Source organism: Corythoichthys intestinalis, chromosome 16 (assembly GCF_030265065.1).
Source record: "Corythoichthys intestinalis isolate RoL2023-P3 chromosome 16, ASM3026506v1, whole genome shotgun sequence".
Lineage (NCBI taxonomy): Eukaryota > Metazoa > Chordata > Actinopteri > Syngnathiformes > Syngnathidae > Corythoichthys > Corythoichthys intestinalis.
In genome coordinates this window covers 7,034,927-7,052,626 of record NC_080410.1, presented here as the reverse complement: position 1 = coordinate 7,052,626, position 17,700 = coordinate 7,034,927, and the positions used below count along the sequence as shown (strand labels likewise).

The window sequence follows — 17,700 nt, the reverse complement described above, 5'->3', positions numbered from 1 at the left end:
CCTAGGCAGCGACTCCACAGGAGTGTGTAGGGGGGTTGTCTGCTCGATTGCTTGTTTGAGTGGTCTTTTGTTTGACAAAGCCAAGTAGTCAGTTTGTATCGGGGTCATTTGACGCCTTTCTGGTATTTCTTTATAGCCCAAAAAAACCCGGGCCTTCCAGAGTTAAACTTGGTTTTACTTGAGCATTGCATTGTCTCCACATCAATGCCATTCCGTAATTTCACTCCACAAACTGAAATACAGAACGATTTTAATTAACGAAAATGTTTTAATTTTCTCCTCACATACAGTATTTGTAAATTTAAAGTAGCCCACATTTTAAATTGTTTTTCATACATCTTCTGTATTTGATATCAATACAATTTTTGCAGGTATGCCAAAATTTTGCACACCCCTTGGGAGGTGGTCATCAGGCAGTGAGGTTGGAGGAATATAGTGAAAGCGGCACAGATTAAAGTCAGACTCGTTTTTCTCGTTCCTGCATTTCTGTAGTAGGTGGGACGTGCTCGTGTAAACAGCTCAGCTCAGTGAGCGCACAAAGATTGTCTTCTGTAGCCTGGACTTAAACCCTCAGACCGCAACAAAAGGTACAGTAATGCATCAATAATAATTTACGCATGCTGATTCATTGCAAATAAACTGTCTGTAAATGTGGGTGTGCCCCAGTATGATGACTGTCACTCTCATCCTCAGCTCAGAATGTGAATACGTGAAAAGCTTTGACATTTCATCCTGTCTTCAAGAGAAAGGATTTTTGTTTAAGTTGGCGAACATCAGTATAAAGATGATAGAAAGGACTTATGCAGAGGAACTTTCTGGAGGATTGCTTCACACCACATACCTTGTAGCCAGTGTTGGTGGTTTTTCCTGTAGAGTGTATCCGTCACTTCTAAGAATGCAGGAATGCTCGCTTAATTCTCAGAATTCAAGTTCCAACCCAACATAATATATAAAATTATATATGTCAGTTTGTCCTTACTTGGGATTTTTAATGTGGAAGGTAGAGGTGGGAACCTCTGGGTACCCCCCGCTACGATGTGATTTGCGATACATGGCTCAGAATATGGCGATACAACAATAATCGATACCTGGGTCAGGAAATTTAATCTACGATATTCTACGAACCAATGTTATGAGAAAAACAAGCTATTTTGAAATGGAAAGATAAAAAATGTTAATTTATATTTATAAATTATTAAATTAAATTATTATTGAATTAAAATTATTAATATAAGCTTTGACTGCTAAATTAATTTACATTCACAGCAGATTGATAATTGGACACCACAAGAGTGAAACTATCATGAGAAGGGCGATAAGCACTCCATTTCTTCGCACTCCCCGATACCGGTGACGTCATTTTAGCACCGTATCGGTACTACGTTACATTACATGTATGTGACATAATAGTATCTATGAATGATTTGACTTAACAGATGTCAGCACAACCGCCAAAGTTGATTCCTCGAAAGCCTTCAGGCGTCCGAGTCATGCCCGTCCCAAAGCACCAGATTCTTCGTAATGAGCTTCCTGAAAGAACGGATTCTGATAGAGGTATCCTGTACTCATCTGTTAACATCCACAAAGGTTTTAAAGCTTATAAACTGACGCAAAGATCCTACTATGTGCTCAGAGAATGACGCCAATGAAGAGTCAAACCCCTCATCTTTAAATGCAGAGAGAGAAGTGGTAAGTGCTTCACGACAGAATTTCAGTCATAACTATTTTTTCATCTTTCTATGTAAGGTTGTGCTTTTGCTGCTAGAGAAGAGAGACAGAAGAATTGCTTAATTCTTTTGGTTTTATTTGTCTAACATAGATGGAGCTTTAACTGGAGGTTACTCAATCCATTAAACTTTACTTTCTATTATTATTAGTGTTGCACCAATACTGATACCGATACTGAAGTAAAATTACACCATCAGTATCAGGGGGTACTAAGAAATAACGCGCAATGCTGCTCAATATGTAGTGTTTGAGATTTAGTTTCCAACCGCTGGTCACCCTACCCAAGATGGGTGGCTGCCATATATGAATGAGCGGTAGTCGGACGTTCCAAGAAGATAGACGACCAGTCGTGTGGCATCCAACTATTCTTCTGCTGTGAATTAAAACGAGGTTATCATTTGGAGACGTCCAATCCATTTGAAGTGAGAGGGTGGCAGTGAATTAACGATTGTTCATTCGCTGACAATTCTCCCACTTCAAATGGATTTGACATCTAATACCTTGAATGGCAGCTAATGAATTAAGCAGTGTCTGATCAAGCCATGATAGCAATTACTTTACACTCAATTGAGTATGCAATCATTTAGTATTAAAAGAAAGAAAATACAGTATATTTTATTGAAAAATAACAAGTTAGTATCGGTACAATAGCGGCTGATACCAAGAGCCCAAAAAAATGGTATCACTGCAACACTAATTATCATGAACCATTCAAATATAAAGAATTTATTGGTGTATTCATTCAGCATATTTTAAAATTCTGGATGTAGTTTGTGTGGTAGAGCAGTGCTTCTCAATTATTTTATGTTACTGCCCCCCAGGAAGACATACAGGTTGTGTGCCCCCCAACTCTCTGCCGCCATTGCAAATTATTATTATTTGTCTATAAATTTATTCTTATCATAAGTACACCTCTGCATAACAGTGTGTCCTTTTTATATGAAAGGGAAAAAAAGTTTTCAATATTTTATTAACATTGTTTTGTTTGTAACAGAAAAGACTTCAAGCGCATCAATTTACCTGAATTAAAACCAAAAAAAAGTCACATCCAAACTGTAAAAATATACTTAAGGTACATTTTTTTACCATTTGATACTGAAAAATAAGATTTAATCAAATCAAATAAATAATAATAAGTTAAATTGATTAGAAACATTAACTCATGAGTACAATATGCCAAACAATTTAACTTGAATTTTATGCTGCAGGTCAGCTCCTTTGCTATGGTGTGGGCTTATCAATGTGATTGGGGTGTAATGTTTGTAAGTGACATCTATAATTGATCTGGCTTCCTGTTGCCCGCTGGAAACATTTCTAGATACAGTTAACAGACTGGTCTTTCCTTGTCTCCCACTGTATTACAAGTCAAAGCCAAACGCTACACTGTAAAAAATTTCAGTGTAAAATAACGGTAAAGAGCTGGCAGCAGTGTTGCCATTTATATACTGTTATTTTTCAGTCTTGGTAATGTAAAAATGTTTCACAGTAATAGTCCATAATCCAGAAAAACTGTTGATTCCTGTATTTCTAGAAAATACAGTAAAAGTCTGTCAGCAGGATTGTCATTACCAGACTGTTACTTTACAGTCTTGGTAATAAAAAAATGTTTAAGAGTAGTAGTCAGTAATCCAGGAAAAACTGTATACTCCTGTATTACTAGAATTCACAGTAAAGAGCGGGCAACTGAGGAGCTGCAATATGCTGCGTTTTTTCACGATGTACAGTGTTTTAACGGTATTATTTGGGAAAATGACTTTACAGTCTATGAATGCATATATTTCCGTCTAGTACAGAAAAAAATGCTGATGTCAGGTGCGAAACAGAACAGGTTTTATTTCATCGTGTTGGCAGGCAGTGAAAACGGACAGGAACTAGAGAGATGGTGCAGTCGGGTCGTGTAGGTCAGGCTGAGCAGGCTGGAGATCTGGCGTAATCGGGTCAAGCAGGACAGGTTGAGCTCAATGGAGTGCTGGCATAGTCTGGTCAAGCAGGACATGCTGAGGAGGTTGATCGGGCTGGAGAGCTGGTGTAGTCGGGTCCAGCAGGACAGGCTGAGCAAGTTGATTGGGCCGGAACTCTGGCGTAGTCGCGTCAAGCAGGACAGGCTGGGTCAGAAGTGGTGATCGGTCAAGGACAAACGACCAGCTGGAGTGTGCTGGATCATTGACGAACTGATACTGACTTTGGGAGGCCATGCATTAAATGCACAGCTCAACAAGTTGCAGGTGGCGTTAATTAGGAGTGATTGAAAGATGAATTCCCTGATAGGTGGAGTGGCAGCAGGCTAAAGGCCAATTTATGCTTCTGCGGCCATGTCTACACCTAGGAGGGTTTTCTAAAACGAGGTGCTGCCCTAATACGTCGGGAGAAAATAATTACGTACACACTGCAGGTTTGTAAAAAAAATAAAAATAAAAAACCTTCCACAGCCAACCATATTCATTCATTTTTAAGTACATTCATAACAATGCCCGAAATATAATTGTCCATAATACCCCCATTCTTCGCATGGGTTCTCCAATATGAAGAGGCAAGAGTTTGTAAAAAAAAAATTGAAGCAAAAAAGCACCTGTCAAATTTACTCCAAATATAAACATTGGTCTCATGTGTGACATGGGGACAAAGTTTGTCGCAGCCAGTGATGTTTCCACAGTAATTCACCGCCATACCACTAGATGGGTACGACTTTGTCTTTGTATGGTTTTGGGGGACTCTTTTTCTCCGGTCATTGACAGCAATGGTAATGGAGATGGAACGTGTGTATTTGCAGCTGCAGCTAATCAATATTAAACAACAAATGTTGTCAATACAAATGTTGAAGCGTAGGTGACACAGAAGTCGTTTTCGAATGTTTGAAAATGGTGTTGTTATTGTGCTGAACCAGAAACAACGTTCTAAGCGGACCAATCACGGTCCTGCGATGGTCACGTCACGCGCGTTGATGTGATGTGTAGTCAGGACTTTTTGGAGGTGCACGTCAGGCTATGGTGTAGGGTCGTAATCGGGTCCGCGTTAACGGCGTAGGTCCGCAGAAGCATAAATCAGCCTTCAGGGTGATGGAATACTACAATTTTTGGAGAAGGGCCAGTTTAGATCAGAGTGGGGATACAACAAGAAACATATAACATATGAGTAGAATAGAATGGAGGCGACGTCAAATAATAATAATAGCCTATAGGCCAGGGGTGGGCAAACCAGTCCTCAAGGGCCGCAGTGGGTCCTGGTCTTTGTTACAACTGATCAAGCACAGGCAGTTTAACCAATAATAGGTCCGGGGAAAAAAGATGCACCTGATTGCAATGAACTGATTGCACTTGTATGACACCAGATTGGTGAAAAGGTTTCCTCTTGATAGGTTACAACGAAAACCCGCACCCACTGCGGCCCTTTGTGGAATAGTTTGCCCACCCCTGCTATAGGCCAACAAAACATATAGTCTGGTGTTTGCGTCGATGTGATTGTGTTGTAGTCTGAGGCTCAACCAGTCATACATCATCCACTACAACTAACGCTAATGCATTTAGCTAACATTTGCAACATAAAAATGTAAAACTACTAACATCATCAAAACATAAACATAATAAATTTATTAAATAAATGGTAATATAAATAGAGAAATAATTGAAAATAAATTTTATCGTATTATAACTCCACTGTTGGATACATATGAGACACTCGGATTTTGCCTTTTTAACCGCTCAACGGCAAACACCTTTTATTCATTTCCCCAAAACATTCACTCAGAAGCATCTTTTGCAAAACAATAGAAAACTGCCCTCAACTGGCACTCGAGACGGATAAACATCAATATTATACATCGCTATCCAGCAATCCTCTGAACTTTAGTTCAATATAAAACATTTTAGGTAATATGAGTAAGACTTAATTACCTTACCGTTTATAAATCGGTACACATAAATCCCAATATAAGTTGAAGAAAAAGCACTGAAGAGCAGCATATGTAATCTAAAGTCATTCTCTGAAGCGTCTCCAACATCCAAATTATGGGTGATTAGGTCCTCCAGGATTTGATGGCAAATTATTTGCGGTGTCTAGGTATTTTAATTTAAATTGGCAAAAAGCATAGTCTCTATTGCCACAATGTAAAAGATGTCAGATTTCTGACCATGCTCCAGATTTTCAGTCAAAACTTTGTTTCCAAAAAATACAGTAGTGTCATGTCATTGAAACATTAACGTACCGTTTACAGCATTTGTCTTGTTGCTTTAATGTTGGTAACCCACAATGCATTGCTAAATACCCACAATGCATTGCTAACTACAGTAATAAACTGTTTAACACAAAAATAGTATTTTAGCATTCAAAATTGGCCACAAAATTACAGCAATTTTTACAGTGTACATACGCGTCGACATATTTCCTCGTCTTAGCTCTTTATATCTTCATTGCTCTTTGCTGTGTACTCTTGATTGGTTCAAAAATACTGCGCACACTCTGAGAATGAAAGCACCACTCCCACCCACTGAGTGAATGTGCAGTTACAGTTTATTCCAGTACAGCAAAAAAGTATGTTCCCTGAAGTCACATGCGCCTCCTGCATTGTTCTGCACCCCCTGGTGGGGGGCGCGGCCCTCTATTTGAGAAGTACTGTTTTAAAGAATCAAAATTGCAGCTAATTACTATACACTGCCAGCCAAAAGTATTGGCATCCCTGCAATTCTGTCAGATAATGCTCAATTTCTCCCAGAAAATGATTTCAATTGCAAATGCTTTGGTAGTAATATCTACATTTGTTTTGCTTGCAATGAAAAAATGGAAAAGAACAATTAAATCATTATCATTTTACACAAAACTCCAAATATGGGCCGGACAAAAGTATTGGCACCCTTTTTAAAAATCATGTGATGGTTCTCTAATTTGTGTAATTAACAGCAGCTGTTACTTACCTGTGGCACATAACAGGTGGTAGCAATAACTAAATCACACTTGCAGCCAGTTAAAATGGATTAAAGTTGACTCAACGTCTGTGTACCGCATTGAGCATGGAGAAAAGAAAGAAGACCACAGAACTGTCTGAGGACTTGAGAAGCAAAATTGTGAGGAAGCATGGGCAATCTCAAGGCTACAAGTCCTTCTCCAAAGACCTGAATGTTCCTGTGTCTACCATGCGCAGTGTCAACAATAAGTGTAAAGCCCATGGTACTGTGGCTAACCCCCCTAGATGTGGACAGAAAAGAAAAATTGACAAGACGTTTCAACGAAAAGATTGTGCGGATGGTGGATAAAGAACCTCCAAACAAGTTCATGCTGTCCTGCAGTCCGAGGGTACAACAGTTTCAACCCGTACTATCCATCGGCGTTGAATGTAAAGGGACTGTATGATAGGATACCCAGGAAGATCCCACTTCTGACCCAGAGACATAAAAAAGCTAGGCTGGAGTTTTCCAAACTTACCTGAGAAAGCCAAAAATGTTTCGGAAGAATTTTCTCTGATCAGATGAGACAAAAGTAAAGCTTTTTGGGAAAAGGCATCAACATAGAGTTTACAGGGGAAAAACGAGGCCTTCTAAGAAAAGAACACGGTCTCCACAGTCAAACATGGGGGAGGTTCCTTGATGTTTTGGGGTTGCTTGGCTGCCTCTGGCACTGGACTGCTTGACCATGTGCATGGCATTATGAAGTCTGAAGTCTACCAACAAATTTTGCAGCATAATGTAGGGCCCAGTGTGAGAAATCTGGGTCTCCCTCAGAGGTCATGGGTCTTCCAGTGGGACAATGAACCAAAACACACTTCAAAAAGCACTAGAAAATGGTTTGAGAGACAGCACTGGAGACTTCTAAAGTGGCCAGCAATGAGTCCAGACCTGAATTCCAAAGAACACCTGTGGAGAGATCTGAAAATGACAGATTGGAGAAGGCACCTGGAGACTTGGAGCAGTTGGCCAAAGAAGAATGGTCTAAAATTCCAGCAGAGCATTGTAAGAAACTCATTGACAGATACCAGAAGCGGTTGTTCGCAGTTATTTTGTCTAAAGGTTGTGCTACCAAGTATTAGGCTGCGGGTGCCAATACTTTTGTCCAGCCCATTTTTGGAGTTTTGTGTAAAATGATAATGATTTGATTTTTTTTCATTCTTTTGTGTTTTTTCATTGCAAGCAATATAAATGAAGATATTACTACCAAAGCATTTGTAATTGCAATCATTTTCTGGGAGAAATTGAGCATTATCTGACAAAATTGCAGGGGTACCAATACTTTTGGCCAGCATTGTATAATATAATTACTTTACTACAACCACCTTATTTGTCTTATCATTTACTTTCATTCTTTCATTTTAGTCATTATTCATACTTCCTCCAATTGCCTATAAATACAACCATTACCGTTACGTATACACACAGAACACCTAAAATAACTGCCCTTAATTTTGTAACTTTTTTGTGATTTCCTCCAACATTTGGATGTACTATATGTGACACGTGCACAAATAAAACATACAATATAGTATATATAGTAGGCAGGGTACACAGCCAGGTTGCTAGGCAGTCACAGGGCACAATGAGACATACCTGTACAACCATTCACGCACATGCTCATACCTATGGACAATTTAGAGTGTTCAATCAGCCTACCATGCATTTTTCTGGGATGTGGGAGGAAACCCACACAGGCACGGGGAGGACATGCAAACTCCACACAGGAAGGCCAAAGCCCAGGATTGAACTCTTGATCTCAGAACTGCGAGGCGGGTGTGCTAACCACTCAGCCACCTAAACTGCTGTACTTTGAGCCAAAAGAACTGTTGTGTTTGATAGAACAATATGTCTAGATGCTACGATAGCTGATTCATGGTGCATTAAGCCTCCAAACTATTTTTAATTTGACCATTTTACCCTGGAAACTCCCATTTACAGACGTCACGCAACTGCTTTTCTTTCAACCCAGCCATAAAACGTTCAGTAATCATATTTATTATTCGAAATGTCATTTTTAGTTTAGAATCATTAAATGTCTAATATTTAGTTAAAAAATATATATTTTTTTTAAATTATTCCCTCGCATATTTTAAACTTTTAAACAAATTACGTCACAATGAAAAAAATGATGTCTGTAAAATGGTTATTGATATCTACCTCATAACTATCGCCTAATTGTATTTTTTGTAAATGTTGCATTTTCCCCAATATTTTATATGATAATCGACCCAAACAAAGACAATTTGAAAAAAAAAAAGTTTAAAAGGGTAAATACATTAAAAAGAAAATCTTGACCACTCCTCGATGTCTGCGATTTCTGCATCATGACCCTTGTTATATTACCGTGCTTCACCCATAAAATCCCCCAAAAATCCGGCTGTGGCCATTCACATGTGTGTCTTGACACTCAATGATACATGCTACATGGAGTTTTTGGATCGAAACAAGGTAAGTACGCGATATTATCTCGTTAAAATCATGGAATCTTTAATGCTTCTCTCGCGTGCTCTTACCTCCAGTTAGGGTTTCGCTGGAATTGGTTTTTTTAAATGCCCTCCTGTTCAAAATTTTTCTTCCCCCAGAAAATTGAGATTTTAAGCTTTCCAATGATGTATCACACATGCATATAGGACAATTTTGAAATTTGGCCAAATTGGGGCTCTCAGAGCGGAACTTCAAGTCACCTAGGTGTTCTTTATTTTTTATCACGATGTATGATATTCTGAATAAAATAAAATACAGTAATTATAGCTACAGTCATTTTTTATTCTCCCCTGTCCCTCCAAAATCAACAAAAGAAATCTATCTAAATTTAGGGCGTTTTTTTTTTTGTTTGTTTTTCGGATCACCTAGTATATCTATATTTATCATGCATGTTGGGGAGATTTGTTTGATATTTGTGCACTGACTGGAAAAACACTGTATTTTTACCATCTTAATTCTTTTGGTAGGTAGTGTCGTGAAATAAACATGATATATACTGTACATCAATAGCAGAAAACCTTTCTCTTCAGGAATGTGTTCGCAATAACTCGTCATATTACAAGCCAATCTGACTATAACTTTGTCCACTTTCACAAGGCGATTCTGAACCACTGTTTCGATGACATCGAGCGATTCATGGTGCGTTTGCAGCAGGCGGCTGAGGCACAAAGTATTCTCAATCAGAGGAAGAAAAGAAGCAGGAAGAGTTGGAAGCAAAGCCAAGATGGCGGTGAGGACATACAGTATCTACATGCTGCTGAATAAATGTTGGTGTCATAGTTGTCATTGCCAAATGCAGTTCAGATTTGGGCTTAACGTCAGTTTTTTTTCTTACTGCCTAATTTTTTGGTGCGCCGTACACCACAGGCGCTTTGACGAATTCCCACCAGTTCCACTTCGAAACAACACAGGCTCTCTTTTGATTTCGGTCCGTTCCAGTCAAAATGAATATGAAGTCTAGCGCCATCAGTGGCAGCAGAAATTATTCTAATGGAACCTTTTTTAGTTCCTCTCCTAAAGAGTGACATATTTTTAAAAAAGATACATCAATTCTTGGCGGGAGGAGTCCAGGAGCATATCGATAACCTATTGGGATACAATACAAATACAATCATGATAAATCACAATATTGATATACAGTGTTATGAAAAAGTATCTGAACCTTTTAGAATTTCTCACATTTCTGCATAAAATCAGCATCAAATGTGATCTTTGTCAGAATCACACGGATGAAGAAAACAGTGTCTGCCTTAACGAAAACCACCCAAACATTTATAAGTTTTCATATTTTAATGAGGATAGTATGCAAACAATGACAGAAGGGGGAAAAATAAGCAAGCTAACCATCATATTTAATATTTTGTGCCCCCCCACCCCCCCACGGCAGCAATAACTTCAACCAGACGCTTCCTGTAGCTGCAGATCAGTCTGGTACATCGATCAGGAATAATCTAGGCCCATTCTTCTCTACAAACCTGCTGTAGTCCAGTCAAATTCCTGGAATGTCTGGCATGAATGTTACGGTGGCTAGACGGTGTGACCCAAAAGCACAACAAAAAGAAGTCAGAAATCCGAAGTCCAACATGTGTTTATTAAACACAGGGAAAGTTGAGAAGTGGTGGCTTTGCAGTATTCTTGGATGTGCTGGAAAGCTGGGTTGGCTCGGCATTGCTGTAGAGAAAATAAGCACAATTGAGTCGCAAGGTCAGCAAAAAGGGTGACCTGTACTTTTATTCTGCTCTGGCGTCGAATGATGTGCAGACCCATCTATTATAGTGGTAGGTGGCTGGCAGGTGTGGTGATTGGTGACAGGTGTGCAGAGCAGAGTCAGTGGGGAGAGTGTGAAGGTGATGATGAGTGAGCCGTAACAATGAATGACTGTCTTTAGGTCATGTCACAGCATCCCAATGGGGTTCAAGTCTGGACTTTGACTTGGTCACTCCAGAACATGTATTTTGTTCTTCTGAAACCATTTACTTCTGTGTTTTGGATCATTGTATTGCTGCAGCATCCATCGTGAGAAACCTTTGAATTCATTCTTCTATTATGATTGCAAGTTGTCCAGGCCCTGAGGCAGCAAAGCACCCCAAATCATGATGTTCCCTCCACTATGCCTCATGGTGGGGATAAGGTGTTAATGTTGGTGAGCTGTTCCATTTTTCCTACACACATGCTTTGTGTGTTACTCCCAAACAATTCAACTTTGGTTTCATCAGTCCACAAAATTTTTGGCCAAAACGTCTGTGGAGTGCCCAAGTGCCTTTTTGCGAACATTAAACGAGCAGCAATGTTTTTTTAGACAGCAGTGGCTTCCTCCGTGGAGTCCTCCAATGAACACCATTCTTGGCCGTAGTTTTACATATAGTTGATGTGTGCACAGAGATATTGGACTGTGCCAGTCATTTCTGTAAGTCTTTAGCAGACACTGTAGGGTTCTTTTTTTTTACCTTTCTGAGTATTCTGCAGTGAATTCTTGGCATCATCTTTGGTTGACGGCCACTCCTTGGGAGAGAAGCAACAGTGCCAAACTTTCTCCATTTGTAGACAACTTCTCTGACTGTCGATTGATGGAAATCAAGACTTTTAGAGATGGTTTTGTATCCTTTCCCAGCTTTGTACAAATCAACAATCCTTGACCGCAGGCCTTCAGACAGCTCTTTTGACCGAGCCATGATGCACATCAGACAATGCTTCTCATCAAGACAATTCTTACCAGGCATGTGTTTTATAGTGAGCAGGGCACCTTTAAACCACTCAACAGCGATTGGGCACACACCTGACTTAAATTGTTTGGTAAAAATTGGTTTCAATTGCTCTTTAAGTCTCCCTAGGCAGAGGGTTTACTTATCCCCTCCCCCCCTCCCTCTGTCATTTTTTGCATGCTATCCTCAATAAAATATGAAAAGCTATAAATGTTTGTATGGTTTTAGTTAAAGCAGAAACTATTTTTTCATCAGTGTGATTTTGACAAAGATCAGATCACATTTGATGGTGATTTTATGCAGAAATATAACAAATTCCAAAAGGTTGAGATACTTTTTCATACCACTGTACTGTATTGTCACATCCCTAGTATAGATTTGCAGTTTATTAATTGCATTATTTGTATGAAGTATGAAGTAATGGATAATTGTGCTTCTGCAGATGACTTGATGACGCTGAAAGCAGTTCCTCCATCAGAGGAGGAATTTGTGGGCATATTTGAGAAGATCAAGTACTCCTTTAGTTTGCTGGTAAGATGAGTCGAGCAATTTGTAAACTTGTTGTTACTCTTGAAACGTCACACACCTGTTAATTTATTACTTCAGGATCGCGTCAAGTCAGTCATAACTGATCCGACTGCACCAGAGTTGCTGCATCATATCTTTTTGCCACTTTTACTGGTGAATCACTCTCACTTTTGGGATAATAGCCATTCTTGCATACAGGACATTTTTTAATAGGGTGCCATTTGTGTCCCCAGCATAAAATAAGATCTATTTTCACTAAAGTTGGACAATTACTCATTCAACCTTTTTTTGTGGATTATCAATTGCTGTCCATTATAAATTCAAGGCTACAGATCCTAAATCCTGTTTTTTAAATGTACTTCTGGTAAAAACGTTGTTATGGTATTTTGCTATGTCCCAAGTATGTTTCATTCAAATTCAATCTATAGAATAACTAACATAAGTAGAGAAAAAAAAACTAATTGTTATTTTATTGTCCTGGATAAAGTTTCTTTAATTGTGTGTTGCTTTTAAATTATATTATGTCCAAAAAAAAAAAAGTTTCCTCTTCGTCCCCAGTGTCACTGTCCACTCTGTTAAGTTGTATTAGTGTCCCTTTGAGCAAATTCCCCATTTATTAATGACATTTTCTGACTTAATGACTTTTCTGCGATAACGTCACACCAGTGGCGGGAAATTCAACTGCCTCCTTTAAAAATTTGATTTTACAGTTTTATGACGTACGTTCAGTGTGGTTGATCATAACGTGTCCACTCTGGTAAATCTATTATAGCGAAGAAATTAACTGAATTGAATCATTTCAAAAGGTTTTTTGTAAAACTATGGATTTCTCTTCAAGTATACATATATAAATAGTAATGTACAGTGGGGTGAATATATAAATAGTAATGTACAGTGGAGTAAATAAGTATTTAGTCAACCACTAATTGTTCAAGGTCTCCCACTTGAAAATATTAGAGAGGCCTGCAATTGTCAACATGGGTAAACCTCAACCATGAGAGACAGAATGTGGAAAAAAAACCAGAAAATCACATTGTTTGATTTTTAAAGAATTTATTTGCAAATCATGGTGGAAAATAAGTATTTGATCAATACCAAAAGTTTATCTCAATACTTATGTAATATGTACCTTTTGTTGGCAATAACAGAGGCCAAACGTTTTCTGTAACTCTTCAAAAGATTTTCACACACTGTTGCTTATATTTTGGCCCTTTTCTCCATGCAGATCTCCTCTAGAGCAGTGATGTTTTGGGGCTGTCGTTGGGCAACATGGACTTTCAACTCCCTCCTCACCCCGTGGCGTCAAAATGATAACAAGAACCATAAGCAAAAATCCCAGAACCACACGGGGGGACCTAGTGAATGACCTACAGAAAGCTGGGACCACAGTAACAAAGGCTACTATCAGTAACACAATGCGCCGCCAGGGACTCAAGTCCTGCACTGCCAGACGTGTCCCCCTGCTGGAGCCAGTACACGTCCAGGCCCGTCTGCGGTTCGCTAGAGAGCATTTGGATGATCTAGAAGAGGACTGGGAGAATGTGTTATGGTCAGATGAAACCAAAATAGAACTTTTTGGTAGAAACACAGGTTCTCGTGTTTGGAGGAAAAAGAATTCTGAATTGCACCATACCCACTGTGAAGCATGGGGGTGGAAACATCATGCTTTGGGGCTGTTTTTCTGCAAAGGGACCAGGACGACTGATCTGTGTAAAGGAAAGAATGAATGGGGCCATGTATCGAGAGATTTTGAGTGAAAATCTCCTTCCATCAGCAAAGGCATTGAAGATGAGACGTGGCTAGGTCTTTCAGTATGACAATGATCCCAAACACACAACCAGGGCAACAAAGGAGTGGCTTCGTAAGAAGCATTTAAAGGTCCTGGAGTGGCCTAGCCAGTCTCCAGATCTCAACCACATAGAAAATCTGTGGAGGGAGTTGAAAGTCTGTGTTGCCCAACGACAGCCCCAAAACATCACTGCTCTAGAGGAGCTCTGCATGGAGGAATGGGTCAAAATACCAGCAACATTGTGTGAAAAGCTTATGAAGAGTTACAGAAAACGTTTGGCCTCTGTTATTGCCAACAAAGGGTACATAACAAAGTATTGAGATGAACTTTTGGTATTGACCAAATACTTATTTTCCACCATGATTTGCAAATAAATTCTTTAAAAATCAAACAATGGGATTTTCTGTTTTTTCCCCCCCACATTCGGTCTCTGATGGTTGAGATTTACCCATGTTGACAATTACAGGCCTCTCTAATATTGTCAAATGGGAGAACTTGCACAATTAGTGGTTGACTAAATACTTATTTGCCCCACTGTATATACAGTGTATCACAAAAGTGAGTACACCCCTCACATTTCTGCAGATATTTAAGTATATCTTTTCATGGGACAACACTGACAAAAGGACACTTTGACACAATGAAAAGTAGTCTGTGTGCAGCTAATATAATGGCTAATTCATTTTCCCCTCAAAATAACTCAAAATATAGCCTTTAATATCTAAACCCCTGGCAACAAAAGTGAGTACACCCCTATGAAAAAACGGACATCACTAAATGTCCAAATTGAGTACTGCTTGTCATTTTCTCTTCTGAAGACGGTACACAAGAAAGCCTGCACACTGTTTGCGAAGACATGTCAACAAAGCACGTGGATTACTGGAACCATGTCCTATGGTCTGATGAGACGGGCGGCCTTTCATGTGTACCGTCTTCAAAAGACGCCTGCAGAAATGCGAGGGGTGCACTCACTTTTGTGATACACTGTATAGTACATGTAGTCACGTTGGCTAGCAAAGCAAATCTGCTGATGGCTAACTTTAGCACAAAATGTCCCCACTGTTAGTGACCACTTTGTTACATCCAAATGGCACCCTATTTAAAAAATGACCCATACGCTGTATTACAATACTGACCAGTGGCTCTATTACAGCTGGTGAAAACCACAGGTGGGCCAACATTAGGCGGGTCAGTCGTCAGTCCCGCGCTGACGACTGGTGCTGTTTCGCTACTTCAGGAGCATCTCGCTGAAGACGAAAAGCAGCTCTGGATAGAGTTAGGGCCCAACTGGACTTCTCCTTGGTATGTGTGTGTCTTTATTTTTCTCCAGTGGTGGATGAAGTACTCTTTTTTTTTTTAACTCAAGTAAAAGTACAAAAGTACTTGCTTTAAATATTATTTTACATGTATTTTTCCATTAACATACATACATACATACAAAAACTCTAAAACTTAGCTTCATGGTGGATTGAAAGCAATGTTCCCTCTAAGCTGCGCGATTGCGCAATCGCGCACTGCTTGAACATACTCTGCGCACAAGAAAATCTATGCAGCGCACAAAATAAAATTCAACATAAACGTATTGTAGCGTCATTACCACTGTCAGCGCCGCAGGATCGGTGTGTTCAATACAGCAATGCGATGCTCCTATTGGAGCAATCGATACGGCAGCGCAACGTTTCCATTGATGGTGAAAAGAGAGCTAGACTCCTGTGCTAATTTACTGAAGCAACATTCCGCTGCCAATCTTTGCAAGCGCTACAGTATTAATTAATATCTAGTTTTAGAACGGATATAATCTAGTTAATTAAACCAACTGATCACCTTCGAAAATAAAAGGGTCATCACGATCACAGTAAGAGCTTTGCCTCTTCCAGAGGGGTCGCTAGACTAGATCAAAACTCTCACAGTTCATCGTCACTCCTTTTGGCAGCCTTCAAGTTACAAACATTGCAAAACACACAGAACCGGAAATACACCAAAATAAAACGAGCAAGGGCTTGGGCCACTGGTGCCAGCAGCACCCCCAACTATTCGTCATGTCTAATTATGTCAGCGTACCAAACAAACAAATAAAAAAACAAAAAAGAAAGCTATTTGAATGCTGCTTTTATATTATCTCTCCCCCACACACATACACGCACTACAATGGACTGTTCCACAACGACGAACTGAGTATCAGTCGCTTAGCTTCATTTAGCGCCGTTTAGCTTCGCTTGGCGCCGTTTAGCTTCGCTTAGCTCAGTTTAGCATCGCTTAGCTCCGCTTAGCTGTTCGTTAGCTTCACTTAGCTTTCCCGCGTTTTTCACGCCACTAAGCTCGCTATTTTTACAGCTCACTTGCTACTTTGCACGTCTGCTATCGTTTATTTCGAACACATGAGCGAACGTGCTCTCCATGAGAGCCAAAGTGCAGTGAGGGAGACATTGAGAACAGGCCGCTAATAACTCTTTTAACTTTCTTCTTCTTCACACCGAACATAAAATACGCGACAGCACACCCTGTGGCGAAACAATGCAGTACAGTTCCAATTAGTCATACAATAACACTCAACAGCTGGTAAACAGCATTTGCTAACAACAACAAAAAAAACTTTAAATCTATTAGTGACACCACAAGCAATGACGAAGAATGTTTTTTGCGGAGCGTAAAGCTTCCGGCTAGCGGTTTAGCGAACGTACCTCCAGTGAACATTTCAAAATAAAAGCACATCATGTTCGTCATATAAATAACAATTTCTGGAGTTAATCCCACATACTTCAGAATTAATATTATAATATGTAGAGTAAATACTACAGAATACAGATTCTACACTAAGAATAGCTTTCAAATGACACTCTTTATGACAAATATGATTGGTACATTTACATGATTATTTGTATTTTAATATAGAATTTAGGTGTTCCAAAATAGTTTTGTGAATTAATAAGTGTCAACAAAAATTTCATTGCTAAATTATAAAAAAAAAAAAGAAAATTATTAGATTAGTCGACAATTCGTAAAACTAGCCGGCTGAGTAATCAGGAGAAAATTTGTCGTTTAGGACAGCCCTAGTGTACCGGAACATATTTCCTCCACACCCTTCTCACCTTTTTAACCCCTGACCCATGAAGAGGGCCCCTGGATATGTTCGCCTTAGGCCCCAACATAGCCAAGTCCGCCACTACTTGTGTGTCTGCTCAGACACATGAAAAATTAGAGGGAACATTGATTGAGAGACAAAGACAGTGATCTAAGTCAATATTCAAAGAAAGAACTTGATTCTTTTTTTAAATTTAAAACTGTGCAGAATGGAAAAAACAAGCAGGAAAATTGACTGCACTGTAAACAGAAGCTTAACAAGCTTAAAAGTTAGTTTAATGGCGGATTGCAAGCAACTATCAGGCGCATACCGCCACCTACTGTACAAGAGTGAGGTCTTTTTTTAATTGGTCAATATCTTGTTCACCTGACTAATCTTGCCTGTACTGGTGTTGTGGCCTCTATTGCTCCTTTTAATTAATAACGGCGTTAAAATATAAAGGCGTAACTA

The 17,700-nt window shown here is 39.4% G+C and overlaps 1 protein-coding gene across 1 annotated transcript in view; it reads left to right on the top strand.

Annotated features, from left to right (window-relative positions):
* Window positions 1-505: 505 nt before the first annotated feature.
* Window positions 506-17,700, top strand: part of eps8l1a (EPS8 signaling adaptor L1a) — a 29,836-nt gene continuing 12,641 nt past the window's right edge. Inside the window, exons 1-7 of the mRNA XM_057818005.1 lie at window positions 506-587; window positions 1,437-1,554; window positions 1,634-1,689; window positions 9,747-9,879; window positions 12,294-12,382; window positions 12,458-12,532; window positions 15,322-15,470. Coding sequence (XP_057673988.1) covers window positions 1,437-1,554; window positions 1,634-1,689; window positions 9,747-9,879; window positions 12,294-12,382; window positions 12,458-12,532; window positions 15,322-15,470 — 620 coding nt within the window. The 5' untranslated portion in view covers window positions 506-587. The remainder of the gene's footprint in view (window positions 588-1,436; window positions 1,555-1,633; window positions 1,690-9,746; window positions 9,880-12,293; window positions 12,383-12,457; window positions 12,533-15,321; window positions 15,471-17,700) is intronic.